Source organism: Miniopterus schreibersii (genome assembly GCF_964146895.1).
Source record: "Miniopterus schreibersii genome assembly, chromosome: 10".
NCBI lineage: Eukaryota > Metazoa > Chordata > Mammalia > Chiroptera > Miniopteridae > Miniopterus > Miniopterus schreibersii.
Genome location: NC_138110.1, coordinates 13,941,264 through 13,965,034, shown reverse-complemented (window position 1 = coordinate 13,965,034; position 23,771 = coordinate 13,941,264). Strand labels below are relative to the sequence as shown.

Genomic DNA, 23,771 nt, shown 5'->3' with positions numbered 1-23,771 from the left:
ATTCCCTTTGAAAGAGAGCAAATGTTAGGAAAAGGAAATCTGTGTATACCCTGGGAGGCTGTGGGACAGAATGACAGCATGATTTATTGGAAGCTAGCCTGAAGGGAGAGATGAGAGAGGAAAAAAGAGAGGTGGGGAGAGGGGGCAAGAAGAGAGGAGGGTGAGAGAGGAAGGGGAGCAGAGAGAGAAAGGGGGACACAGAGAGACTGCTGCCACCAAGCTCAGACAAGAGGAGGTGACGCTGGATGTAGAAACAGCAGTGACCTTGCCAGTTGCCCCCCGGCCTTTAGTTTCACCCCAAGTCCATTCTTCAAGTGGCCTCTAAAACGAAGCTCTAAAAGGCTAAGGGCTGATAAGTCTGTTCTCTGCCTTCATTCCTCATCTGTTACCCCATCCCCACTGCTGCCCCTTGGCTTCGAACTGTCCAAATGCCACGCTTGATGGGAAGCATCCACGATGGTCAAGGAGCTGGGAGTAGAGGTGGTGTGGCCTTTGCTTGCAGGTGAGTCCGCAGCCTGGGCTCCCGGTGGCACCCTGACCTGCCACATCTTTCTCTGAAGGGACCTGGAGTCATGCTAATGATTGGCCAAGGTGAGACCTTGCCCTCTAAGGAAGGAAGTCAAGGAAGAAACCCCATTTGCTTTTGTTTCCTTCTGCCTGTCCTGAGGATCTTTAAGCAGGTGTGTGTTGAACCCCTTTCACAGCTGCAACTCCGTGCTCAGCCGCACTGACAGCTGAAAGGAGAGTGTTATCATTCTCTGCCGCCAGGTGCTAGCTAAACGTCCTACGGGGAACAGTTAGAACAAACATCAAGTTGTTATCTATGTGTTTATATAGAATTTCGTCGTCACGGTTTTTCTAACCCTGCCCACTGCGTGGAAGCCTATGCTGCTGAACATGTCCAATAGGAGAGCGGTCCCCTCGCCTTCACTGGCCCCTCCCTCGCCCCGCCGCCCCTCACATCACAGCACACTTCTGCTCCGCCGTCTGCCTGATTCCCGAGAGCGTGGCCTCTGCTGTCTGCTTGATTCCCGTGGCCGTGGCCTCTGCCGTCTGCTTGATTCCTATGGCCGTGGCCTGGGCTTTTTCTTTGACGGTGTCCAGGTCCACGTTCTGAAGACTCTGTAGCTGCCTGAGGATAGAATCCTTGTCTTCTTCCTCCTCTTGGTCTTCATCTACCATTTTCCGGAGATCTTCGGGCACACCCACGTCATCTCCAGCCCCCTGGATCTGGGTCTCATCCATTTCGCTCTATGCAGAGAAACAAAGGCTTAGACGGAGAGAACACTCTGAGCCCAACAACATGCAAACAAATATTAAAAGCTGCAGGAGAGCAGAGGCCTGTTGAGGGGTGAAGGGAATGGCATGCTTGGCTGTCTCTCAGTGGAGCCCGGGCTGGTGGCCACGGCAGAGGTGGGGGTCCTGGCTGAGACACCCCTCTTTCGGTGCACTTAGGGGGGTCAGAACCGCTAGCACAGTGGTTTTCAAAGTGTGGTCCCTGGACCCAGCAGCCTCAGCATCATCTAGGACCATGTTAGAAAGACAAATTTTTGGGCCCCATCCCAGACTTACTGAATCAAACGCTCCTGGGCCAGGCACACCCATCTGTGTTTTAAGAAGCCCTCTCTGTTATGCTGATGATGCAAAGCTTGAAAACCACCCACCGATCTGGCCTCGGCAGCTCTGGGAGCTTTTCTGTCCAGCAGCCCCAGGCTGGGACTCAGTGACCCTAGCTGATCTGATTCTAGAGGGTGGGGTTGGGGTTCACAGTGGCCTCACAGTGCTCCTCAATATTAGGCATCACTCTTGAGTGGCAGCTTCTGCTTAACTATTTATTGTCCCTTCCGCCCCTTCTACTAGATGAGGGGACGGGGGGGCCCTGGTGGGTGCAGAATCATGCCAACTTCAGCCTTTCATCCTTGGCACCTGGAAGCTAGCCTGGCTCCCACTCAGCATCCTGACTGTCTGGCCATAGTTTGTCTTACAATTTCATCTCGTGTTCTAGGCATGACTGTTCCTGAATTTCCAAGAGCCTGACACCTGGTATTAAAAATCCCTTTGTTTTATAATGAGAGGAGAATCTAGAGAAAAAGTTTCTCTGGGAAAGGTTAAGGGTGGTGGACACTCCCAGATTGCTGCTATCAGATAATTTTCTGAGATTAGGTTGTAACAGGAGACACACTGGGCTTCAGGGGCAGATACGATTAAAGAGAGTGTCAGAAAAGCGAATGTTAGGGAAGACCTAGGTAAAGTTGAGGGCCACCTCGATATGTTTTAACCAGTCTGGAATTTGTCACCAAAGCGCATGACAGATCACATAAAAATAAAATGATCATCTTAGTCTTAATCAGACAACATTGATTTGGCTAAAGAAAGATTTTGATGCCTGCTGAATCCCCAGGTGGAGTTCAAGTTAGCACCTACAGGGAGCATCCCCTTGCCTGGGTGCAGAGTAGAGATAATCATAAACAAACATTGGTTGTCTCGAGGTCCAAATGGTGAGCCAGGGTGACGTGTAAACCTGACCCTCCATCTGTAAAGTGGGTGTCCGAGGGCCCTTTCCATTCTAACTGTCCAAGGCTCCATACTTCTCCAGCAGATCCTTTGAGAAGCTGGAGGCCACAGCCTTTCCACAGAGCTCCTTCCTGTATTTGTTTCTCTGGGCAGAGTAACAGCAAGCCTGGCTCTAGAAACAGCTGGAGAGGCAGACTTCTGATGCAGGGGTGACAATGCCTCAGAGGCATGAGTCTCACACAGGTCCTCCTGAAGACCTCTGAGGTCCATTCCTAGCATCACCTCCTGAGGTTGGAGAAGTCTCTCCTGCACTTGGCCAGGCCTTGGCCCCTCAAAGTGCTTAATGGATTAATTAGTTCCTGGGCAAACTGTTGTGGGGATTAAATAGTTAGCTAATCCCCAGGGGCTCTCAGCCAATCCTCCACATCTATTTATTTTTTATTTGCCTACCCTAGAAATTGCCTTCGTGCTGATTATCCTCTGGGCAGTTTTGCAGGAAAGAGAGGAGACACAGGACTGCAGCCTGGCGAGCTTCAGCTTATGTCAGTGCTGGACATCGGCCTTCTCTTATGCACCCTGGAATAACGTGATTTGAAAGGGCATTCCTGGGAATTCTGACAGCTTGTCCCTCTAGTTGGTAATAAGATCTCTGTGGATGTCACCAGGCCTCAGATGAGGCTGGGGGTTTGCACTGGGTAATTGTGACTTGTGCACATGTGGTCAGCCCCATCAGAAGGACTTACTCTCTTTGCACCTCACCTCTGGCCTAGGAATGGCCCTGTTTTTGCTCAATAGGCTCAGCTTTCCTAGCAACCTAGGCCTATTCATTTCTCTTTTGTCACTAGGCCCTCAATTCTGGGAGAAAGCCACCTAGAGGGCCCAACTTCCCCTTTCCCCTGTCAGGCCCATCCTTATGTTTGTAGGTCCCAGAGGATGAGTACTGGTGAAGATCCTGGCTCACAATCTGGCCCCCTTTTTTTCCCAGGCCCTGGCTCCATCTTCCCCTGGGAACCTTGTGTGTATGCTTCCCAGACTCCTGCCTTACTCTTCAGCTCTAGCATTACTCAGGCTGGGGCAGCTCAGTGTAGTCTCAGGATGACAGGCCAGGTGCAAAGGCCTGGGCTGGCCCCAGAATACATTTAGGCAGGGAATCTGGGGTCCTGGGCAGCCAGAGTGTGGTCTAAAAGAGGGGTGTGGGCTCTGGATAGGCCTGTCCCTTTGGCCCTGTAGACTTCTCACCCCATGAGAAGGACTGTGGCCTGAGGAAGGACAGAGGGGAGCCCTCTACAGCGTGGGTTCCAAGGCAGGTAGCCAAAGTTGTCTAGTCTAAAGACAATATTGGTTGCCATGGCCAGTGTGGCCTAGTTGGTTGGAGCGTCGTCCCAACCAACTGACCAGGTTCGAACTGACCAGGTTCGATTCCTGGTCAGGGCACATACTTAGGTTCTGTCCCTGGTTGGGGTGCATGTGGGAGGCAACCAATCGATGTGTGTGTGTGTCTCTCTCTCTTTCTCCCTTCTCTGTAAAAACCAATAGGAAGGAAGGGGAGGAAGGGAGGAAGGAAGGGAGGTAGGGAGGGAGGGAAGGAAGGAAGGAAGGAAAGAAAAGAAAGGAAGAAAAGAAAAAAGAAAAGAAAAAAGAAAAGAAAGGAAGAAAAGAAAAGAAAAAAGAAAAGAAAAGAAAAGAAAGGAAAAAAGAAAGAATTGGGTGTAGTCAATGGCTGTGGTCAGAGTCCTACAAGCGCCATACTTCTAGAAGGTCAATGCTACTGACCACCCATCAGCAACACAGTTGCTTCTGGTGACGATTCTAGTACTGGAATCAGTTTCCCTGGGCTTCAGCCTAGGTGTGGACACCTTATAACTATGGGTAGGACAGGGCCCGTGAGTGGCTAGGGGACAAAATGAAGTGCTCTGGACCCAACCTGGACCCCTGGCCTCATTAGTCCTGGGTCCTTACCGAGTGAGCTAGCCCGGACCTAACAGGCCAAGGGCCAGGGGCCCATTTGCACAAGGCTGAAGCAGGTGCACACTGCTGTCCTGCAGAGATAGCCTATGACAGTGGGAAGGTTGTGGGTTTGGAGTCAGGAGACCTGGTTCGAGTCCTAGTTCTGTCATTTGTCCGCTGCATGACCTTGGGCAAGTCACCTTACGCTTCTAGTGCCCAGTGGGAGGGCCCCTCAGAGGATTATTGAGCAGATTGAATGAGACACATTGTGAAACAGATTTATAAACTTCTAAGTCTGGGACAACCAGTGCCTGTGGTTATTTTAGAGGAAGAAGCTGCCACTCGGTGTCAAGGTCCTTGCTGAAAGGGGCCCTGGGATAAAGAAGGCATGGACAGCCAACAGAGGGGAGGTGGGTATCAGCCCTTAAGAGAAAGATCGGGGACAGAACAAGCAATTAAGGAGTATAAGTGGGAGGACCCTGGGCTGCCTTGCCTCCTGCTGCCTGATGAACCACCCTGCTGATGGGACCTTGTCTACAGTCCAAACAATGAATGTCTTTCCAGACTTTCTGCTGCCTGCTGACAGATCTTGGGTTGGATATTTTGATGCAGGATATTTTGACACCATTCACACATCCAGAAAAGGCAGTAATGCTTCTTTACGCCCACAAATATAAATGCAATTATAGCCAATATGAATCAGCTCCAGGGAGGGGAGGCTTGGCACTGAGAACCATGACATGAATGACTGACTGAATGAATAAAACGAACCACCATAAAGTTAGCGGACTTACAGGCTACACTGTGTTCTTGAAGGTTCTGTTTCAGAGGTCTTTCATTTCTAGAAATCTTATCAATCTGGGACATTGTTTAATGCAGTTAAGAGCTAATTATTTTTGTGCCAGCTGACCAGACTCAGTTTTAATCTCTTGGTTTTTAACCAGACTTACAATCTTTATCATCAGTGCTGAGTGCCCCACTATTTAAATAGTCTCACAGCCAGCCTCTGTTATTCTGTGTGACTGATTACTACTCACTGAAGGGTAGGGAGAACCCTGGACCTAGACTTCCTACACCCTGGATCTTGATAAACTGGCCTTCACCTTGTGGCAAACTTTAGATATGATGACAAACTGTTGTCGATGGTTATATAGTCAGAAAGCTGAGCGTTCACCAGAAGCGCCGTTTGAGTCTAGTCCACGAGCTTGGTGTGTCAACAAATACCAGTGTATTTGACATGAGGTAGCTTTGATTTGTTTTGGGTTTATTTATCTATTTCGGTCTACATGATACCAGACAGCTAGCTTAACGGATTTCTTTCCCTTTGACGAGTTGATCTAATATTTGATATTTACATATTTGTGAGGATCATGGGCTTCAACAGTCCCTGTCTTCATTGACCACGTGGCCCTCACTGTGCTGGCTGTGAGTGAGAGAGCTGCACTGGCCTCTAGGCAAGGTGGCGGAAGCCCTGGTTCCTGTTCTGCCAGAGCTCTTAGGACCTTAGCTGAGTGGAAACAGAAAATAGAGAGAAAACAAAGAATGCAGCCGGTCAACAAAAGCCTCCATGGAAAGTAAAAGTGAGCAAAGTAAGGGGCATCTGGGCAGGCCAGAGAGGAGTAGGCATGAGGATTTTAGGGGCCAGGCTCCAATAGACACTCATTCTTGTTCTGACCAGTTGCCACTGAAGGACAGAGCCAGGTTTATGTTCTGTCCCCCCGCCCCCCCTGCCAGGGACAGTGATTCTCAGTCCTCTCTGGTCCTCTGAATCCCTTGTGAAGGGTAGGAAAATACTGATGGCCAGGCCCCAACCCCAGAGAAGTAGCTCCTGTGGTTGTGGCAGGGGCCCAGGCAGTAGAATTTTAAAGAGCTTCCCGGGTGAACGTGTGAGTGGTGTTGAGACCCTTGTCCAGGGCTTGCTGGCTGCTCCTTCTGCGGGGTCACACTGGTCTTTGCTCTTCAGCTGCTTCAAGAGCTCTCAGTACACCCACATTAGGACAGACAGTGTAGATTTGACTTCTTAATAATAGGCGTCTGTTTTTAGTGTTGGTTGAGAATTTCTGGAGCCAGCTGTGCACATCTTACACTTCTTTCCTTTCTGCAGGCATTCCATAGGGACTCAAAAGGCTCTGTGAGGTCACTTCTCCAAGCCTCTCATTTACAGGGGAGGAAACCCAGGTCTGGCAAAGATACTACATAAAGGTCATTCAGCTTGCTGGGCCACGAGAACCCAGCATGGCCACCAGGTCAGGCAGGAAAACATGGCCAGCGGGGGCCGATCGGGTTGAGGGTCTCACCTTGCCCTGCCATTTGCAGGCTGTGTGACCTTGGGAAGTCACTTTCCCTCTCTCAGCTGGCATTCTTATCTATGAGGGGGAAATAATACCTACCTACCTTCCAGGGTGGGTGTGGGGATTAACTGAGAAAGCTGTGGCTAAGAAAACTGTATTGAATTCCTGCTTTGCCACAATAGGGTCCCAGGGCTTTTTCTTCCTTCCTCACGTCCCCTTAGGATACTCAGTCCACAGATCTTTCAAGGGCATGAGTAGAAGGGGAGAACTGAATTGGGGCAAGATGGGAGGAGAAGGGACAGAGGGCCCTGGCTGGCCTTGGATGGCCTCCCCACCAGGCCACCAGGCCACCAGAAACAGCTGCTCAGAAGCAGGATGTTTCGGTGTTTTGCCTCTTAATTCAAAGGAGGCGGCAAAGAAAGGTTCATAGAATCAAATCTTTATTTAAGAGGCAAATTTTGAATTCAATTCTATTGGAGCTTTCAGTGTGATACTTTGAAAGACAATTCTATCGATAGACTGTCTTCATCTTCATCTTTATTCAAACTGAACGATGCCCTTAATACAGCAGACAAACACCAGGTGTAACTAAATCACGGAGCTCAGCAGGGGGCATGACATTATTTTTCAATGACTAACCTAGATTGACAATTCCGTTAATAGGATTAGGGTTCATTGTGGAACTGTTTTCTCGTATTAATTTGGCTTGACTTACATGTACATTTTGAATTGGCTAGGAAGAGGGGCACCTTTGTTTCTAGACATAATCTTGTGGCTTTATTTAAAATGAACTACTTCCTCCATTTGAAGAAATATGACATCTTAATTATGATGTCAAGGAGCCTTTGCATTTTACACAAAATTATAATTTTGTATTATATTATGATCTCAAATCCAGACTTGTTCTTTTCGTGAAAATTTATTTTACTATAACTCTTCCTGTTGTTTTTGACACTTTGTTCTTTGGGTGTGTTCTCCCCCCCCCTTTCCCAATAACATCAATCATTCAGCAAACCTTTTGCATAGGGGGGCGTGTGTGTGTAACTTCTACATGCCAGGCACCATACAAGGCTTTGAGCACAAAGATGAAAAACTGAGCCCCTTTTCTGTTAAGGAGCACACAGTGTAGTCAGTGAGAATACACAGGGTGGAAACGACATAGAGACATGCACTCAGGTATCACGGGAGCAAGGAGGAGGGTGGGGAGAGGAAGGTCATGGAAGGTTCTGGAAGAAATGGCACTAGACCAAAGTCTTACAGGAGGGAAAGGGATCACAGGAGCCACATCATGGTATACAGGCCAAGGGGTCTGAACTTCATTCTAAAAAGTCGTGGTAAGTGGTTTTGTTTTTTGGGTTTTTATTTTATTTTATTTTTTTCATTTTGGAAACCTCACTCTGCCGTTTTAAGAGGAACAAGACTCGAAAGTCGAAAAGCTAGGGAAGAGCTGTTGTAGTAAAAGAGGTGAGGGAAGATGAGGCCTGCGCCTGGGGATGGGGTTGAGAATTATTTAGGAGGTGAAATTAGGGTGACTTGGTGCTTTGCTGGAGAAGGAGGAGTCAGGGTGACTTCCGATTTCCAGCCTGGGGCGGGGGGACCGACAGGAGGGGCAGGTTTAAGGGGAAAGGAAGGACTCTGCTCTGGATGTGAGGCTTGAGGAGCCCCGGGAGAGGTGACATCAGGGAGAAGGCGTGGGCTGGGTGTCTGCGTGACACACACGCATAGGTGGTGGCTGAAAGCAGCAGCGAGGTGTAGTCCCCTCCACCCCGCCGGGAACAACGTTTGATTAGAGAGGAAGAAAGAGCAGACGGAGGGGGCGCCTGGAATATTCCAAAGCTGGGGGCCCACAGGAGGAGGGTAAGCCGCGAGGGAGGCAGAGAAGGGACAGTCTGAGAAGGGCGCGGTGTCCAGAAGCCGAGGGCAGAGAGGGCTTCAGAGAGGAAGCTGCGACCAGCGCTTAGGGAACCGAAGGGAAACAAAAAAGCAACAGAGGGTCTGAGGGAGGAAGTCTCGGCAGAGCAGGGGCAACCAGCTCTTCAGGGAAGAACCTAGAAAGGCGCGTTCACTCAAAATGTGCAGTTTGTTTGTTTCGTTGGAGAGAGTCAAGTCCTTATAAAGGAGAGGCCAACAGAGAGAAAAACTCGCAAGTACAGGATTAAGGAACGGGACCCAAGTCTAACATGAGCATCCTGGCTCCCTGTAGCATTTGAGGTCCTTTCATTACCAGTGACTTGAAAACCAGAGGAAGTGAGCAGAGTGGACGTGCACAGGAGCATGATCGGGACTGATACGTTTACTAGGTGAGCTTCAGGCTGCTGCCATTTGATCACTGCGCATACTTGACTCCTTAGGTCATTACTGCAATTAAATATGGTCATCAAACACACGGGTGTGACACATGGTATTGTCACTGACAGTAAACAGTAACCTCAGAGAGGAGGCCTTTCATAGTTTGTCTGCGGGGCCAGGGCCCACACTGCTCCTTCTCGCAGCCCAAGCTTCCTTTCCCTGCTCAACAATCGGGTGACAACGCTCTTGTTCACAGAAAACACCGGCTAAATAACTTACTTAGAAAATTCAGTTCCCAAATGTGACATGGTTATTCTCATCAGACCCAACAGCTCCTGGGAAGACATTTTCCTCCACTCTGCCCGAGTGAAGGGAAGGGCCCAGGGCCATCTCCTGCTGGCTGTGCAACATGGACGTGACCCTGGGCAATAGTGAATGAGGTGCCCAGCTTGTCCCTCATTAGCTAGGGGACAGGTTGAGTGTGTCCAGCTCCCTGCGGACTGTTAATACTATTAGTGTGGCAGCGTGCCCAACGTGGACTTTATAGGATGGCACAGGGCTACTAATTCTGCAAACTTTGAGGGAGGAGAAGGTTGTTATTAGGAGCCCAGTAAGATGCAGGTGACCCTTATCTTCTGCCCAGTACCTTTTTGGTTCAGTTCTTAAGTCTACCATCCTGGGTACAGAGACTCAGGCTAGAGGGGATGTGGGGGGAAAGGGCATGAAAATACCAGGGGAATAAGGGGGCTCGAGGCCCCGTTTGTCACAGTAAACTTTGTGACCTTGGAAAAGTCCCTCAGTTTACAGGAGTTTTATGGTTGTGCATTGATGTACACCTATGTCATGAGCGTTTCTGTAGATAAGTTTAATAAAATAAGTTTAATAAAAATAAGTTTAATAAAAAGATAAATAACACTCCGACACTGGGGTCAAGGAACCAAGTGCCATGGTGGCTCGGGAGCCCATACCTGCTCTAGGGAGACAGAGAGAGGCAGAGAAAGGGCTCCCCGACCCGGCACGCTCCCCAGGTGACCCTGCCTAGCCCAAAGGTTATCGTTAATTGTTAATGACAATACCAGTTGCCCTACCAATGATTTTTGATGACCATTTAATAAAATAGTCATCATGCTGTACGTTACAGCCCCAAGGCCTATTTACCTTCTAACTGATCCCCTTCACCTATATTGCCCAGCCCCAACCCCTGCCTCTGGCAACCACCAATCTCTTCTTTCCTTCTATGAGTTTGTTTTTTTAAGATTCCACATATGGCCCAGCCAGGTGTGGCTCAATGGTTAAGCATCAACCTAGGATCCAGGAGACCGAGGTTCGATTCCTAGTCAGGGCACATGCCCAGGTTGTGGGGTCAGTCCCCCCTTGGGGGTGTGCAGGAGGCAGCCGATCAATGACTCTCTCATCATTGATGTTTCTACCTCTTTCTCCCTCTCCCTTCCTTTCTCTGAAATCAATAAAGATATATTAAAAGAAAAAGATTCCACATATGAGTGAGATCATGCAGTATTTTTCTTTCTCTGACTTATTTCACTTAGCATAATGCCCTCAAGTTCCATTCATACTGTCACAAATGGCAGGATTTCCTTCTTTTTTATGGCTGAATAATATTCCACTGTATATATACCATGATGATTTTTTTTTTTTAAATAAATGTCTAGTGAATTGGAGGGAAAAGAATGAGGGGCTGACAGGCCAGTGTTACACTCTTAGAGCAGCAGGGAAGGGACAGAGGCCTACGCCAGCGAGGAACTGCTAGGTTGGAGATGGGACAACAGATACCCAAGTCACTTCATACATCTTCATGGGCTGGCACCTTGATTACTGTACTTAATTGATTACTTATCTGATTACTGCAAGTAAAAATGGTCATCATTCACCCAGCCCGTGCCCCTCCAGGTACATGGATTTGAGACAGCATGAGACTCAAAGCATGGCGTTCAAGTCCTGGGAAATGACTGTCCCCACAGTCGTTTCCCCTCAAGTCATCTCTCAAGGCTGCATGTCCCAATTTCACAATCACTGCCTGCCTTTCAAAACCCCTCACCATCCTGGCTGCTATGGAGACGGCTAAAACCTCAGTCCTGGCATACCATGCACCGGAGGGTCCCGCTGCTCAGACGCTCCCCTCCCGGCCTGTCCCCATCGGGGTCCCTCAGGGAGCTGCCACCTGTGACAGCTGCTCCCGGTAGGGCCCACCAGCTCTCCTGGGCTTGCTAGCACTGCGACCGCTTTAGAATAAAGTGCACAATCCAAAGAATGGACTTCAAAAAAGAAAAGCCACCCTCAGACATTTATTTCTGTTCCCCACGACCACCACCGTTGGCGCTACAGCCCACGGTCCCTGCGGAAGAGCTGAGGTCAGGGACCGCGAGGGTGCGTGTCCCTGGGGCTGCCGGCTCCCGACACCAGGGGGCGCCAGCGGCCTGGGTTCCCGACCGCGCCGCCGCCGCCGCCGTGCGCCCGTCGCGGAGCCGGGGTCCCCCTTGGACAAGAGTGACCGCTCTGCACGGACGCAAAGCCGCGCCCCAGCTCTGATGCCTGATGGGGGGGCGGGGCTGGGAAATGTGGCTGTCCCCCAGCGCCCCCCTCTAGCCTCAGAGGCTACTGAAGGCCCGCTGCACTCAGAGCCTCAGTGGGGCGCGTGGGAGGGGACCGTGTGACCTGTGACAGTCACGGGGGGGGGGGGCGAGGAAGTGCCCGCGGGGAGGGGGGGGCTGGGCCGCGCGCCGAGGCCGGAGCGTTCGCCACTCCTGGGGGTAACTGGCAAAGTGGAACATGAAGAATCGCATTCCCCTCAAAATGTTGCTTTTATATGGGGTACTTTCTATCAATTACGTTTTGTGGGTAGCCTGCGCTGGGTTAGAATGTCCACCTGCTTTACAAAACCCAGGCAGTGATATTATTATTTTTAGTATCTTCTGCACCATAGGGACATTCTTGGAGCATTGTGCTCAGAGTCCACTTTTACAAAATACAGCCATACATAACGGTGGCCCAGGGGGCCCGTCTCACAGCAGACTCTGCAGGGAAGGATTCAGTGACTATTTTCATCTGTTTATCTGGATTGTATTTGGAATGTAGGCCTCAGCTCCCAGGTCTGTGGTCAAACCATGAGACAATACAGAAGAAGGAAAAGCCACGTGCCCGGCTGCTGGGGTGGCGTTCTGGGACACTTCCCTGAGATAGTGACCAGTACAGGTTGTCCTCAAGGTCGTCATGCAGTTTTTGTTTGTTTTTTTCTGTGTTGGTAGCATCACACAAATTCTGCTACAATTCATGTAGTTTTAAGCCACGTGGAACTGAAAACTGCACAAAACTTTTGGGACGCCTCGACTATTAAGAGGAGAAAGAGCAGAGACCTTGGGGTCAAAGGGAGTGGTGTTCAGATCATTTGGTATGTCACTCTTTGTCATGGTTGAGCGGCCTAAGTTCCAATCCTGGCTGTCACTCAATAGTTGCAGGTTTTTGCAAAGCTATTTAACCTATAATTCTTTCGTTTTTCCGTCGTTTCTGTTGGAAAAGTTCTTGTCCCAGAGGCTAGCTTGGCTCAAAGATGTGGGAATTATTTTTCTCTGAAGAGCGTCAAAACCCTGCTGCTAAGCCTGAAAGTGCTCACCCCCGAGGATCGGGAAATGAATAAGACCACCGGCTCACCGTCAAGGAAGAAAACAACCAAAATCTCAGATTCTTGAGGTTCAGGGACCTCGAGTTGCATTGTTTACACACATCAGCGCGCTTGCCCATGGTTTTCAGGACCCCTGGTTGTTGTTATCAAGAAATAAGACTTCTGTGCAATAATAAGAGCTATCTTATATTGAGCTCTTTCCATTAGTCAGGCTCTGTGCTAGGTTCTTTACATTATACAGGGCTGGGCAAAAGTAGGTTTACAGTTGCGGGTACAAGAAACAGAGTTTATTCTTTGTATTATTTATTAATTATTGCATTATTTTCCTTATGAACAACTGTAAACTTATATGCACCTATCCCTATATTACCACAAAGACCTTATTAAGTAGATATCATTGCCCCATTTTATAGATGGGGAAGCTGAGGCTCAGATAGATTTATTTATTTATTTAAAATCTATTTTTATTGATTTCAGAGAGAGAAAAGGAGAGGGAGAGAGAGAGAGAGAAATATCAATGATGAGAGAATCATTGATCTGATGCCCCCGACTGGAGATCGAACCTGCAACCTGGGCATGTGCCCTGACCGGAATCGAACCCCGATCGCCTGGATCCTAGTTCGACACTCAACCGCTGAGCCACGCCCAGCAGGGAATGCTTTTAGCTTCTGAAGTCAGCTTTTGGGGGATCTGCAAGGACCCACTGGGGGAGTTGGTTTAGTGGCGCATTCTACCCCACCCAGCGACTTAGAGGTGGCTCTCATCCCAGGGGAAGCATCATGTACTTTGGAGGGATCTTCCTCTCTGGCCTCTCCAGGTGGAAGATGCTCCCATAGGGACTGTGCACCTGCGGAATGTGGAGTTGAACACCAGCCCAGAAGGTGACGGTGGAGTCATTTAGAGGAACTGGGTGATCTCTGGGTAGGGGAAATGAGAATTGAGCCAGAGGAGCTAAGTGCTGGGCACTCATGTCACTCCATGCAAGCCTGGAACAGTGCATCTGAGCCTTGCTACACATGTCAACATCTTCCCAGCACTCAGCCAGTAAAATAAAAACACATGTGCAGTGAGCGCCCTGTTGAATACTTTTTAGTTTACAATCCGCAGAGCCCGTTCTTTTCTAAACCAGCTACTACACCGGAGCTTACAGGCATTGGCCCCCTCAGCCAAGACAGGCGGATGGTGGCAGGTGATGACCAGCCCTACCGCACCATCCCCCAAGAAACAACCAGTCATTCCTCTGACATAGAGGCAGAAGAGTAGAGAGTTTAAAACCCTGGGCTCTGCCTTGCTGCTGTGTGGCCTTTGGCAGGAGGGGACTTTCTCTGGGCCTCTGTTTCCCCTACTGTAGGAACCTACCTTACAGGACTGTTGAGAGGATTCAATGAATTGATACCCGCAGAACACTTAGAGCCCAGTGAATGGCAGCTGTGATCACTGTCCCTTATGTGAATTTATATATAGCAGTTCTAGGAACTTTAGATAAATTTACATAAAAATGTCATCTATAGGTATTAACTTCATTTTGCTGAGTGGAAATGGAAGTTCATAGAGGCTGAATGACTGGGATCCAGTCTTTATGAGTTCCTAGTTCAATGCTTTTTTTTTTCTTCCCATTGATTTTTCAGAAAGAGTGGATGGGAGGGAAGAAGGGAGAGAGAGAGAGGAACATTGATGGGAGAGAGACACATTGACTGGTTGTCTCCCACATGTGCCTAACTGGGACCTGGGATCCAACCTGCAACCCAGGCACATGCCTGTGACGGGGAATGAAACCCGAGACCCTTTGGTGCACAGGCTGATGCTCTAACCACTGAGCCACAGTGGCCAGGGCTCAATGCTCTTTTTCACTACAACAAAATGCCTCAACCAGTCCAAAAATATTAAATGAAAAATTCCAGAAATAAACAATTTATGCATTTTAAATTGTGTGCTTTTCTGAGTAGCATGATGAAATCTCACGCTATCCCCCCAACCTCACCTCGTACATGAAGCATCCCTTTGTCCAGCATCTCCACACTGTACACACACCCGGCCCTCTAGTCACTCAGTAGCCGTCTCGGTTATCAGATGGACTGTCATAGTATCGCAGTGCTTGTGTTCAAGTCACCCTTATTTAACTTAACAATGCCACATTCACATGACCTTTATTACAGTATATTGTAATCGCTCTATTTTATTATTAGTTACTGTTGTTAATCTCTTACTGTGCCTAATTTATAAATTAAACTTTATCATAGGCTTGTATGTATAAGAAAAAACTTAGTACATATAGTACAGTGTTCTGTACGATCTGCAGTTTCAGGTATCCGCTGGGGGTCTTGGAACATAACCCTGTAGATAAGGGAGGACTACTGTATATATATGTTCATGAGCATGATCCTTTGCTGATAATCATGCCTTCTCCATTTTTAATTATGTAAGAAATGGTTGGATGCTTATTGTGTTAAGAATGCCTCACCTTTGGAAGTCTGTACTTCTCTCGGAGATGAACTCTGAGGCACGCCCTCTCTGCCTTTTTTTGTGTGAATGCAGCATCTCTTTCCATCCTAAAAGGAAACCAATAAAGAAAGGATCTAAGGACAGGGAGCTGAGGATGTTCCAGCCCCTGCTTAGAGGAGCCAGTCACTGGGCTACCCCTGCTAGTCCCACTGCTCTCAGATGTGGGGGATGGGGCCGGGGAGCTACATTTCTAACAAGCTCCCTAGTGATTCTTCAGCCAGCTAAAACATCCAGAACTGGGGGTGCTTTGGAGGCACATGGCATTTGGGGATGCAGTGTAAAGCCATTTCCCTTCCTTGTCTCCCCTTCTAGGGGTAGTCCCTTCCCTGTTTGGAAGGAGGCATCCCAAGCAAAGCGAGGTAGATTGACCACCTAACTGGCCTTGTGATTGTGCTGGTTTGAAATAAACTCCACAGAGGCAGACACCTTTGGGGATGTCTGCAAAGTTCACAGCACCGCCTCCCCTCCCTGTCCACAGAAGTGCATGACTGGGGCTAAATTTACACATGACCATGAGCTGTTTCCATGGGCCACGTGGCCTGGGAAACGGAGGAGAGAGCTCACTCCTGGGAAGGAAGAGCAGAGCTGCACTGAGGATATGGAAGCAATGGCGAGGAGTGGAAAGGGTGCTCCCGGCTTCCCAGCAGCTCTCTGCTTCCTAGTCGAGGCCCAGGGTATCTGCTCATGGGTTTGGTGAGGCATCTTTGCATGAAGCATTATTTGCATTAAAACAAACTACGTTTTCATTTTCGGGTGGCTAAGCTGGTTTCTATTCTTGACTATAAGTTTTGAAATCATCTTAACCATGACCTGCAAGGCTGACTGCAGGAAGCTGGATGTGAAGCATTCAGATTAAACAGCCCCCTGGGCCCTGGGCTCTGGGCTCAGGCGCCCCCTGAACTTACTGCCCGCCACAAAATGTCAGGCCTGGGGTAGGCAGGAGGGAACACTGGGTTCAATCTCCTAGTTTTGGACAGGGAAACAGAATAAGTGACTTACCCAAGACATCAGTGACCTGTGGCGTGGGGCAGAAGCAGGTCTTTTTGTTCCTCCCAATATTTTATCATGAAAAATTTCAAACATACAGAAAAGTTGAAGGAATTTTACAGTGAAACCCATATACTCACTGACTAGATTCTACAATGAGCGTCTTACCAGACATGTTTTATCATATATCTATCCCCCTCTAACCATTCATTTATCCATCTTTTTTTTGGATGCATTTAAGTTGTAGAAATCAGTACTCTTTTCCCCAAACACTTCAACATGCATACCATTAATTACAGTTATGTATTTGTTTATAGTTTTATCATCTACCATCTATCTATATCTATCTATCATCTATCTATATCTATCTATCTATCATCTATCTCTATCTATCTATCTATCTATCTATCTATCTATCTATCTATCTATCTATCTATCATCTAGTCATCTATCATCTTTGTCCTATTGATTCTGTTTCTGTGTGTAACCCAAACCCTATTAAGATATAAAAAACATTATTGTCGCCTGAGTATATTCTCGCTTCCCCATTCCCAACCAATGCCTACTCCCCAGTCCTACAGTCAACCACTGTCTTTTATTTTTTTTTACACTTTTAATTTTTTAAATTCTCACCTGAGGATTTCAGAGAAAGTGGAAGGGGTGGGGGAGAAACATCTATGTGAGAGAGACACATTGATTGGTTGCCTCCCGCACATGCCCCAACCAGGCCTGGTATGGAGCCTGCAACCGAGGTACGTGCTCTTGGCCCGAATTGAACCCGGGACCCTTCAGTCCCCAGGTCAATGCTCTAACCACTGAGCAAAACTGGCTAAGGCAACCACTGTCTTTTCGCCATGGTTAGATTGGTTTTGCCTGCTCTACAACTTCACATAAATGTAAAGCTTCTTTCATTCAGCATAAAAAACTTTTGAGATTTATCCAGGGTTTTTTTTGTTTTGTTTTTTAAAATATCTTTGTTGATTTCAGAGAGAGGAAGGGAAAGGGAAAGAGAGATAGAAACATTAATGATGAGTTGTCATTGATTGGCTGCCTCCTGCACACCCCTGACTGAGAATCGAGCCCGCAACCCAGGCATGTGCCTTGACTGGGAATCGAACTGTGATCTCCTGGATCCTAGGTCAATGCTCAACCCCTGAGCCATGTCCGGCAGGGCATCCAGGATTTTTATTTATCAGTACTTTCTTCCTTTTATTACTGAGTGTATTCTACCGTATGAATATATCACATCTGTTCATTCATTCTGCTGCTGATGGACACCTGGGCTATTTCCAGTTTGGGGCTACTGTGAAGGAAGCTGCTGTGAACATTTTTGTAGGCTTTTTGTGATCATGTACATTCATTTCTACTAGGTGATATCTAGGCCTGGGATTACTAAGTGATAGGGTATTGGCTGACTAAGTGTAGTTTTATTAGAATCTCTCAGACCGTTTCCCAAGTGGTTATACTATCTTACATCTCATCGACCAGAAGAATTCTGTCACATTCAGGTCAACACATTTGGCATTGTGTCCTTTTAATTTTAGCCATTCTGGTACGTGTGTAATGTTACCTTAGTGTGATTTTCATTTTCATTTCCATGATGACTAATGATATCAGGCTCCCCCCCCCCCCCCACGTACCAATTGGCTGTTTGTATATCTTTGTGAAGCATTTATTCAACTCTTTTCCCCATTTTTTTTTTTCTTCTTTTATTATCGAGTTGTAGAAATTTTTAAAAAATACGTTTTTATTTATTTCAGAGAGAGGAAGGGAGAGGGACAGAGAAGTAGAAACATCAGTGATGAGAGAGAATCACTGATGCCCTGCCTCCTGCAATGCCCTGTACTGGGGAACCGGGCATGTGTCCTGACCAGGAATTGAACCGTGACCTCCTGGTTTATAGGTCGATGCTTAACTACTGAGCCACGCCAGCCGGGCTGTAGAAATTCTTTATATATTCTAGATCCCAGTCTCTTGTCAGATATGTTTTGCAAATATTTTCTCTGTTTGTGGCTTGCCTATTTATTTTCTTAATGATGTCTTTTTTCCCCTTTATTTTCTTTATTTAATAATTTTTGCCTTGTTGCATTAACTAAGATTTCTAGAACAATGATAGCAACCACGTGTATTGTGCTGTGCCTGACTTGATCTTTTAAAAATTTTTTATCTTTATTGTTGAAAGTATTACAGATGTCCCCTTTTCCCCATTGCCCCCTGGACCCCACTCCCCAGGCTTTCAGCCCATTATTGTCTATGTCCATGGGTTTTGCATATATGCATATAAGCTCTTTGGTTAATCTCTTTCCCCCCTCTTCCCTCTGAAATGGTGTCTTTTGATACACAAAAGTTTTTAATTTTGACAACTAATTTATCATTTAAAAATTTTATGGTTATTGCTTTCACAGTCATGTTTAAGAAACCTTTGCCTACTTCCAAGTTGCAAAGATATTCTATGCTCTTTTCTAAGAGATTTATCATTTGAGCTCTTATGTTTTGGCCTGTGATGCATATCAAAGTTCAAGTTACGAATATTACTGTAGCAATTTTTGTACCATAACTAAGGTAAAGGGACATTTTAATATAATTTAGAGACATGGAGAGATAAACAGATTGTTTTATTTAGACCTTTCCAAATGTTCTGTTTAGGTATAAACCTCTTTCAGTATTAATGTTATCAGTAGTGGAAAAAAAGCTGAACATGGAAGTAAAATAAAAATGTGCAGTAGAGTGCATTGTTTAGTAGATTTTAGTTTACAATTAGTGGAGTCAACCCCAAGACTTCTCTAAAATGATGAGGGTAGGTTTAGAAGGCTTCCATCTGCTAGTATTCATTTTAATGATATATGACCTATGATGTCTATAGCTCTCTCTCTATGTAACTTGTGATGAACTATTTTCATGCCCATCTCTTTATGTTGTATTCTTGGTGATGAAGCTCTTGAAAACTCAACAATGTACTAGAAGTGATGTCTCTTGCCATGGGGAAGCAGGCTGGCCCCATTGCCTCGCTATTATTTCTTACATTAGATGACTACATAAATTTATAATATTCACACACACACACACACACACACACACACACACGAGTAGTTGGCAAATAACCCAACCCACTGATTGGCCATACCATTTGGGTATTTTGGTCTTTGATCTGCCAGATATAAAATTAAGGAAAACCAGGACATTAGTTAATCAAACAGATACATATCTGCGAACAGATTTATTGCTTAGACATTAAATATTTTACAGAATCAGGTGTATAGTCTAAATTTCTGACCATTTTCCTTTTATAAGCCCACTTGAGCTGAGAACATTTGGTGCTATTGTTCATTGTACTTGTTTTGTTACATGGCAAGGGCAAAACTAGCCAAAATTCAAGGAATGCTGCTTTGTTTTTTTTTGCCCAAGGATAATCCTAGCACCAACATCATTTTTTCAGTTGTATTTACTTTTTTAAGCTGACCTTCATTTACTGAAAAGCCAAGCATAATACCATTCTAGGTAGTTTCTAAGCCATGATTTCTTTCAGAAAAAATACAATAGACAAGGTTTCCATGAGATGTAGGCCTTTGTACTTTCTTAGTTTCCTCCAGGTCATTAACCTTTTCACTTATAATCATCTTAGCAATAGGACTTAGGCAACTGTTATATAATTGATCGTTACCAAAATAGCCATGGTGGCAAAAGTATTTTTCTTCTGTAGCATATGATAAACATTTAACCTCAAGATCGATGTTTTGATTCTTAGTTGATTGCTAAAAGACTCTTAAAGTAATTCTACCTTGAACTTAAAACATTACATATAGGTTGCACGTGTTTAAAGATCAGTCTTTAGCAGTGACAAATTGTTTATATTCACATTCCATAATACCCAACTAATGTATTACAAATATTTTGTTTTTATTACGTTTTATATAGCCAGGACAATGTCTTTATCTTTTGGAGGTATATGGCTGAAATATTCAGGGGTGAAGGATGATGATGCCTGTAATTTACTTTAAAAGTGGTCCTATCTATCATCTGTCTATGCAACTACTCTATCTATAAGCAAATATGTCGAAATGTCATATGCCCTGGCCAATGTGATAGGAGCTTTGGTAGGAGTGTCGTCCTGCACACCGAAAGGTCTCGGATCGATTCTGGTCACGGCACGTGCTTAGGTTTCAGGTTCGATTCCTGGCCCTGGTTGGGGTGCATCCAGGAGGCAACAGATTGATGTTTCTCTCTCTCTCTCCCTTCCCCTCTCTAAAAAATCAATGAAAATGTCCTTGGGTGAGGAATATATATATATATATATATATAGTGTTATAGGTGTAAATATATGTATATGGGTATTCATTATACTGTTCTATTTTTCTGTATCTTTAAAATTTTCACAATACGCTGTCCACAAATGTATTCATAGTCTTTGAGAAGCAAAGTCACGCTGTGCTTTCTAGGGCTTTTTCGCACATGTGAGACCAAGAAGCTGCACTAGATGTTCTTTAAGGCCCCCTTCCAGGTGCCACGTCTGAATTCTCACAAATTGAAAGGTTTCTACTTGCTAGGAGGATGAATTTCAGAAAAACTACAAAGATAGGCTCACAGTTTTTCGTGTGAATAAACTGAGGTCTATTAAACGCACCCAGGTCAGGGAGTGCTAAGCTGCTTTAGAGGCGACATGCAGGTTCCCTTACTATTTTTCATTTCTGCTCACACAGGTAGGACATGGACTGCTGGTGCTGCAGCACTGCTCCCTTCAGCAGAGCGCTTCCCTACGCCTGGAGGCAGAGGGCACAAGGAGAGGCGTGGAGAGAGCCAAGGGCAGGGGTGGGGAGCTGAGGAAGGTAAGGCCGCAGGAGCTCCGTCCTGCTCTTAAAGGGAATGAGGCCGCGTGTACTTACTTCTCCTCGATCATCTGCTTCTGATATTCCTCATATTCCTCCCTGGTCATCCCTTGAGCTGCAGCAGGATCCGAGGTCCCTCCCTCTTCTTTATTTTCTTCAGACCCGCCACCAAATCCTAAATTCTTTACCTGGTTACTTATCATAGTTTTCACAAAGAAAGCCATTGTTTCTGCCCCAGAAAAAGAATACCAAAACTCAGACTAAACCTGAAGAAGAAATAAAGACAAAATCTCCAAATATCCTCAGTGACAGCCACACATTTAAGAGCAAAGGGCTTTGCGGGGCCTCATCTGCTCAAGGGCGTCCCGATGGAGGAGGCAGTTTGCGGGTGGAAGCCGGATTAGGGGCGAGCTGCCTGCTACGCAGAGGCAGATGGTTCAGATTACTGAGGCCTGCAATCAGATGGGACCGACTCCTTTCTGAATTAATACACTAAGCTAATTTCAGAGGGGAAAAAACCCTTCCCATTATCTACCCCTCCTTCCCCACCCATTTCTGAATTTTAAATTATAAGCACAGCAGGGCTTCTTCCAGAGTTCTGCTTCCGTTAAATTCATCAGAACTGACATTATATGGTTGTGGTAGAATTTCCAAATTCCAGCTCTTGAGCATAATTATCCTGTTGAAAACTGAGTCCAATGACACTCAAAACCCAAAGTGCTTCATTAAGCAAAAAATAATCCTTTGATTCATCATTCTGTCTCATTGGACTTCTAAGTGCCATGGGGGGATTTGCCTTTGGTTTGCTTGGGTTCTGTCCTGCTTTGGTGGTTACCATGTCTCGTACGTAGACAACCAAGGGAGGCAAGTCCAAAGGGACGGGGTCCTTAATGTATATCTGGCAGGTTCCCTTGGTCTTCTGCACTGAAATGTTACACTTCTGCGTGGAAGTGATGCTCTGGACATGTTCTGTGCTCCCACCATCCGGAAGGTCAGGACATGCATGAGTCATGTCATTATTGTGTAATGGGTCACCTTTTTCTCTTACACGAAGCCCACTTCCTGGGTGCTCTAGCTCAGTGTTGTATAGTACTTGGAGAAAGCCTTTGACAGTGATTAGTGAGGCAGCGTTCTCAAGTCATGGTTTTCCTTGGGTCAAGAGAGGAACTGAGTATGGCTAAGACTTTAATCTACATTAGCATCTAATTACAGCATTCCAAACCGGGGGTGGGGGGGAGACTGGGGTGGGCTGATATGGGCTATTTGTAACGTATGCTTAGTATTCTATCTGTAGACAGGAGCCATCCCAGGAAGCAGATGACTATCCTTGATTGTACAGAACTACATAATCTGGATTTTTGCCTAAAATGCTTTTTTATATATTTAAAGATCTGCTTTCCCTTTTGCTAACCTATTTAAAAAACTTTTATTTCCCAAAGATAAGGGCCATTTGCTGAAGATCTGTCCTATATAATAGTTTTGGTTAGAAAGTGAAATCCCCAAAGCCAACTTGAATTTGGTAGGTCTGACCAAAAAAACCCCAAACAATAAAAATTCATTTAATTTTATTATAAATTATTTATACTTATTATAAAATCTACTTCTAAAATTTTACTTTATTAGGAATTAGAAAATATTAATGATAATGGTGTCAATTCTACACTCTAAAGCATTTGTAAAGCAGCCTCTCCCTGTCTGGTCCTTTTGTGTGTGTGGGTGTGTGGGGGGTGGTGTCAGCATTAGAGACCTGTAAGTGGTAGCTACACCAGTGCAATTGAAGACTCTCTGGTTTTGCTTTGTTTTATGAAATCAAATCACTCAGTCTCCCCAACAGATAATTCCATTCAAAATGGTATGTCTTTAAACTTTTTATTCCTCAATTTATTACAATGGCCTTTCTACTTGGACATCCAGTAACTGTACTTGCTGCTGTGTACAGAATCATTCATCCCTCCAGAAAGGGAAAATAATTTCCCCAGGACCTGTGAAATGGGTCCACTAGGTGTTACCCCTCCAAAGGCTTCCCATCCTACTTGAATAAACCCCAGATGTTTACTATCACCTGCAAGCCCATGTCCCAATGCCCCAAATAATGCCTAGGGCCTTCATAGCATCTAGTTTGCACCATACCACCTCCAGCAAGCTTGCTAATCTGGCTTAAGTTCCCTTTGATTTCTTTCAAACCCATCTAATTTATTTAAATCTTTTATCCAGTATTTCTCAGAAGAGGTGTCCATTTCCGTAGTCTACCATTTTCTGAAACCACTTTATAAAGATTCTCTTTTACAATGCTACCAACCGTGGAGATAAGTATTCTGAGGAGACTGAAGGTCATCTTTACTGAGTGGCAGAGCCAAAATTCAAACTCCGATTTGCTTCACCCCACAGCTCTACTCTTCCCTTCTTATACTGCATGACTCTCAGAACTAGAATTACCTGGTTAAATGGTGCTTGCTAAGAAGATTAGAAGATTTTTTCCCTGCCATTACTAATGACTAAGAGTTCAGGGTGAATTACACTTTGACCAGTAGTTGGTTATTAAAAGAGGTAACACCAAATACAGTTTTAATTGATTTGTGCTTTTCATACCAGTAGAGTTAGCATTTATCCATGACCACTGCTACCTCTTTTTATGCTTCCGTGTGTTGATTCCACAGGTGGTGCCCCACCTTGGGCAGAGTGCACAGCTCATCATAAATGAAATACTATGAAATACTATCACGAATCAGGGCCTATTTGGAAAATAAATAGCTACTGATTACCAGAGACCAATGAAGGAAA

General features: G+C 46.0%; 1 protein-coding gene across 1 annotated transcript; it reads right to left on the bottom strand.

Moving 5' to 3' along the window:
- Positions 1-957: 957 nt before the first annotated feature.
- On the bottom strand, positions 958-21,214 carry CPLX4 (complexin 4; the record flags this gene model as incomplete). The annotated part of the gene is made up of 3 exons (XM_081149266.1): positions 958-1,251; positions 15,140-15,227; positions 21,048-21,214. 3 exons carry the CDS (start codon positions 21,212-21,214, stop codon positions 958-960), a joined length of 549 nt encoding a protein of 182 aa, XP_081005392.1.
- Between the last annotated feature and the right edge of the window lie 2,557 nt (positions 21,215-23,771).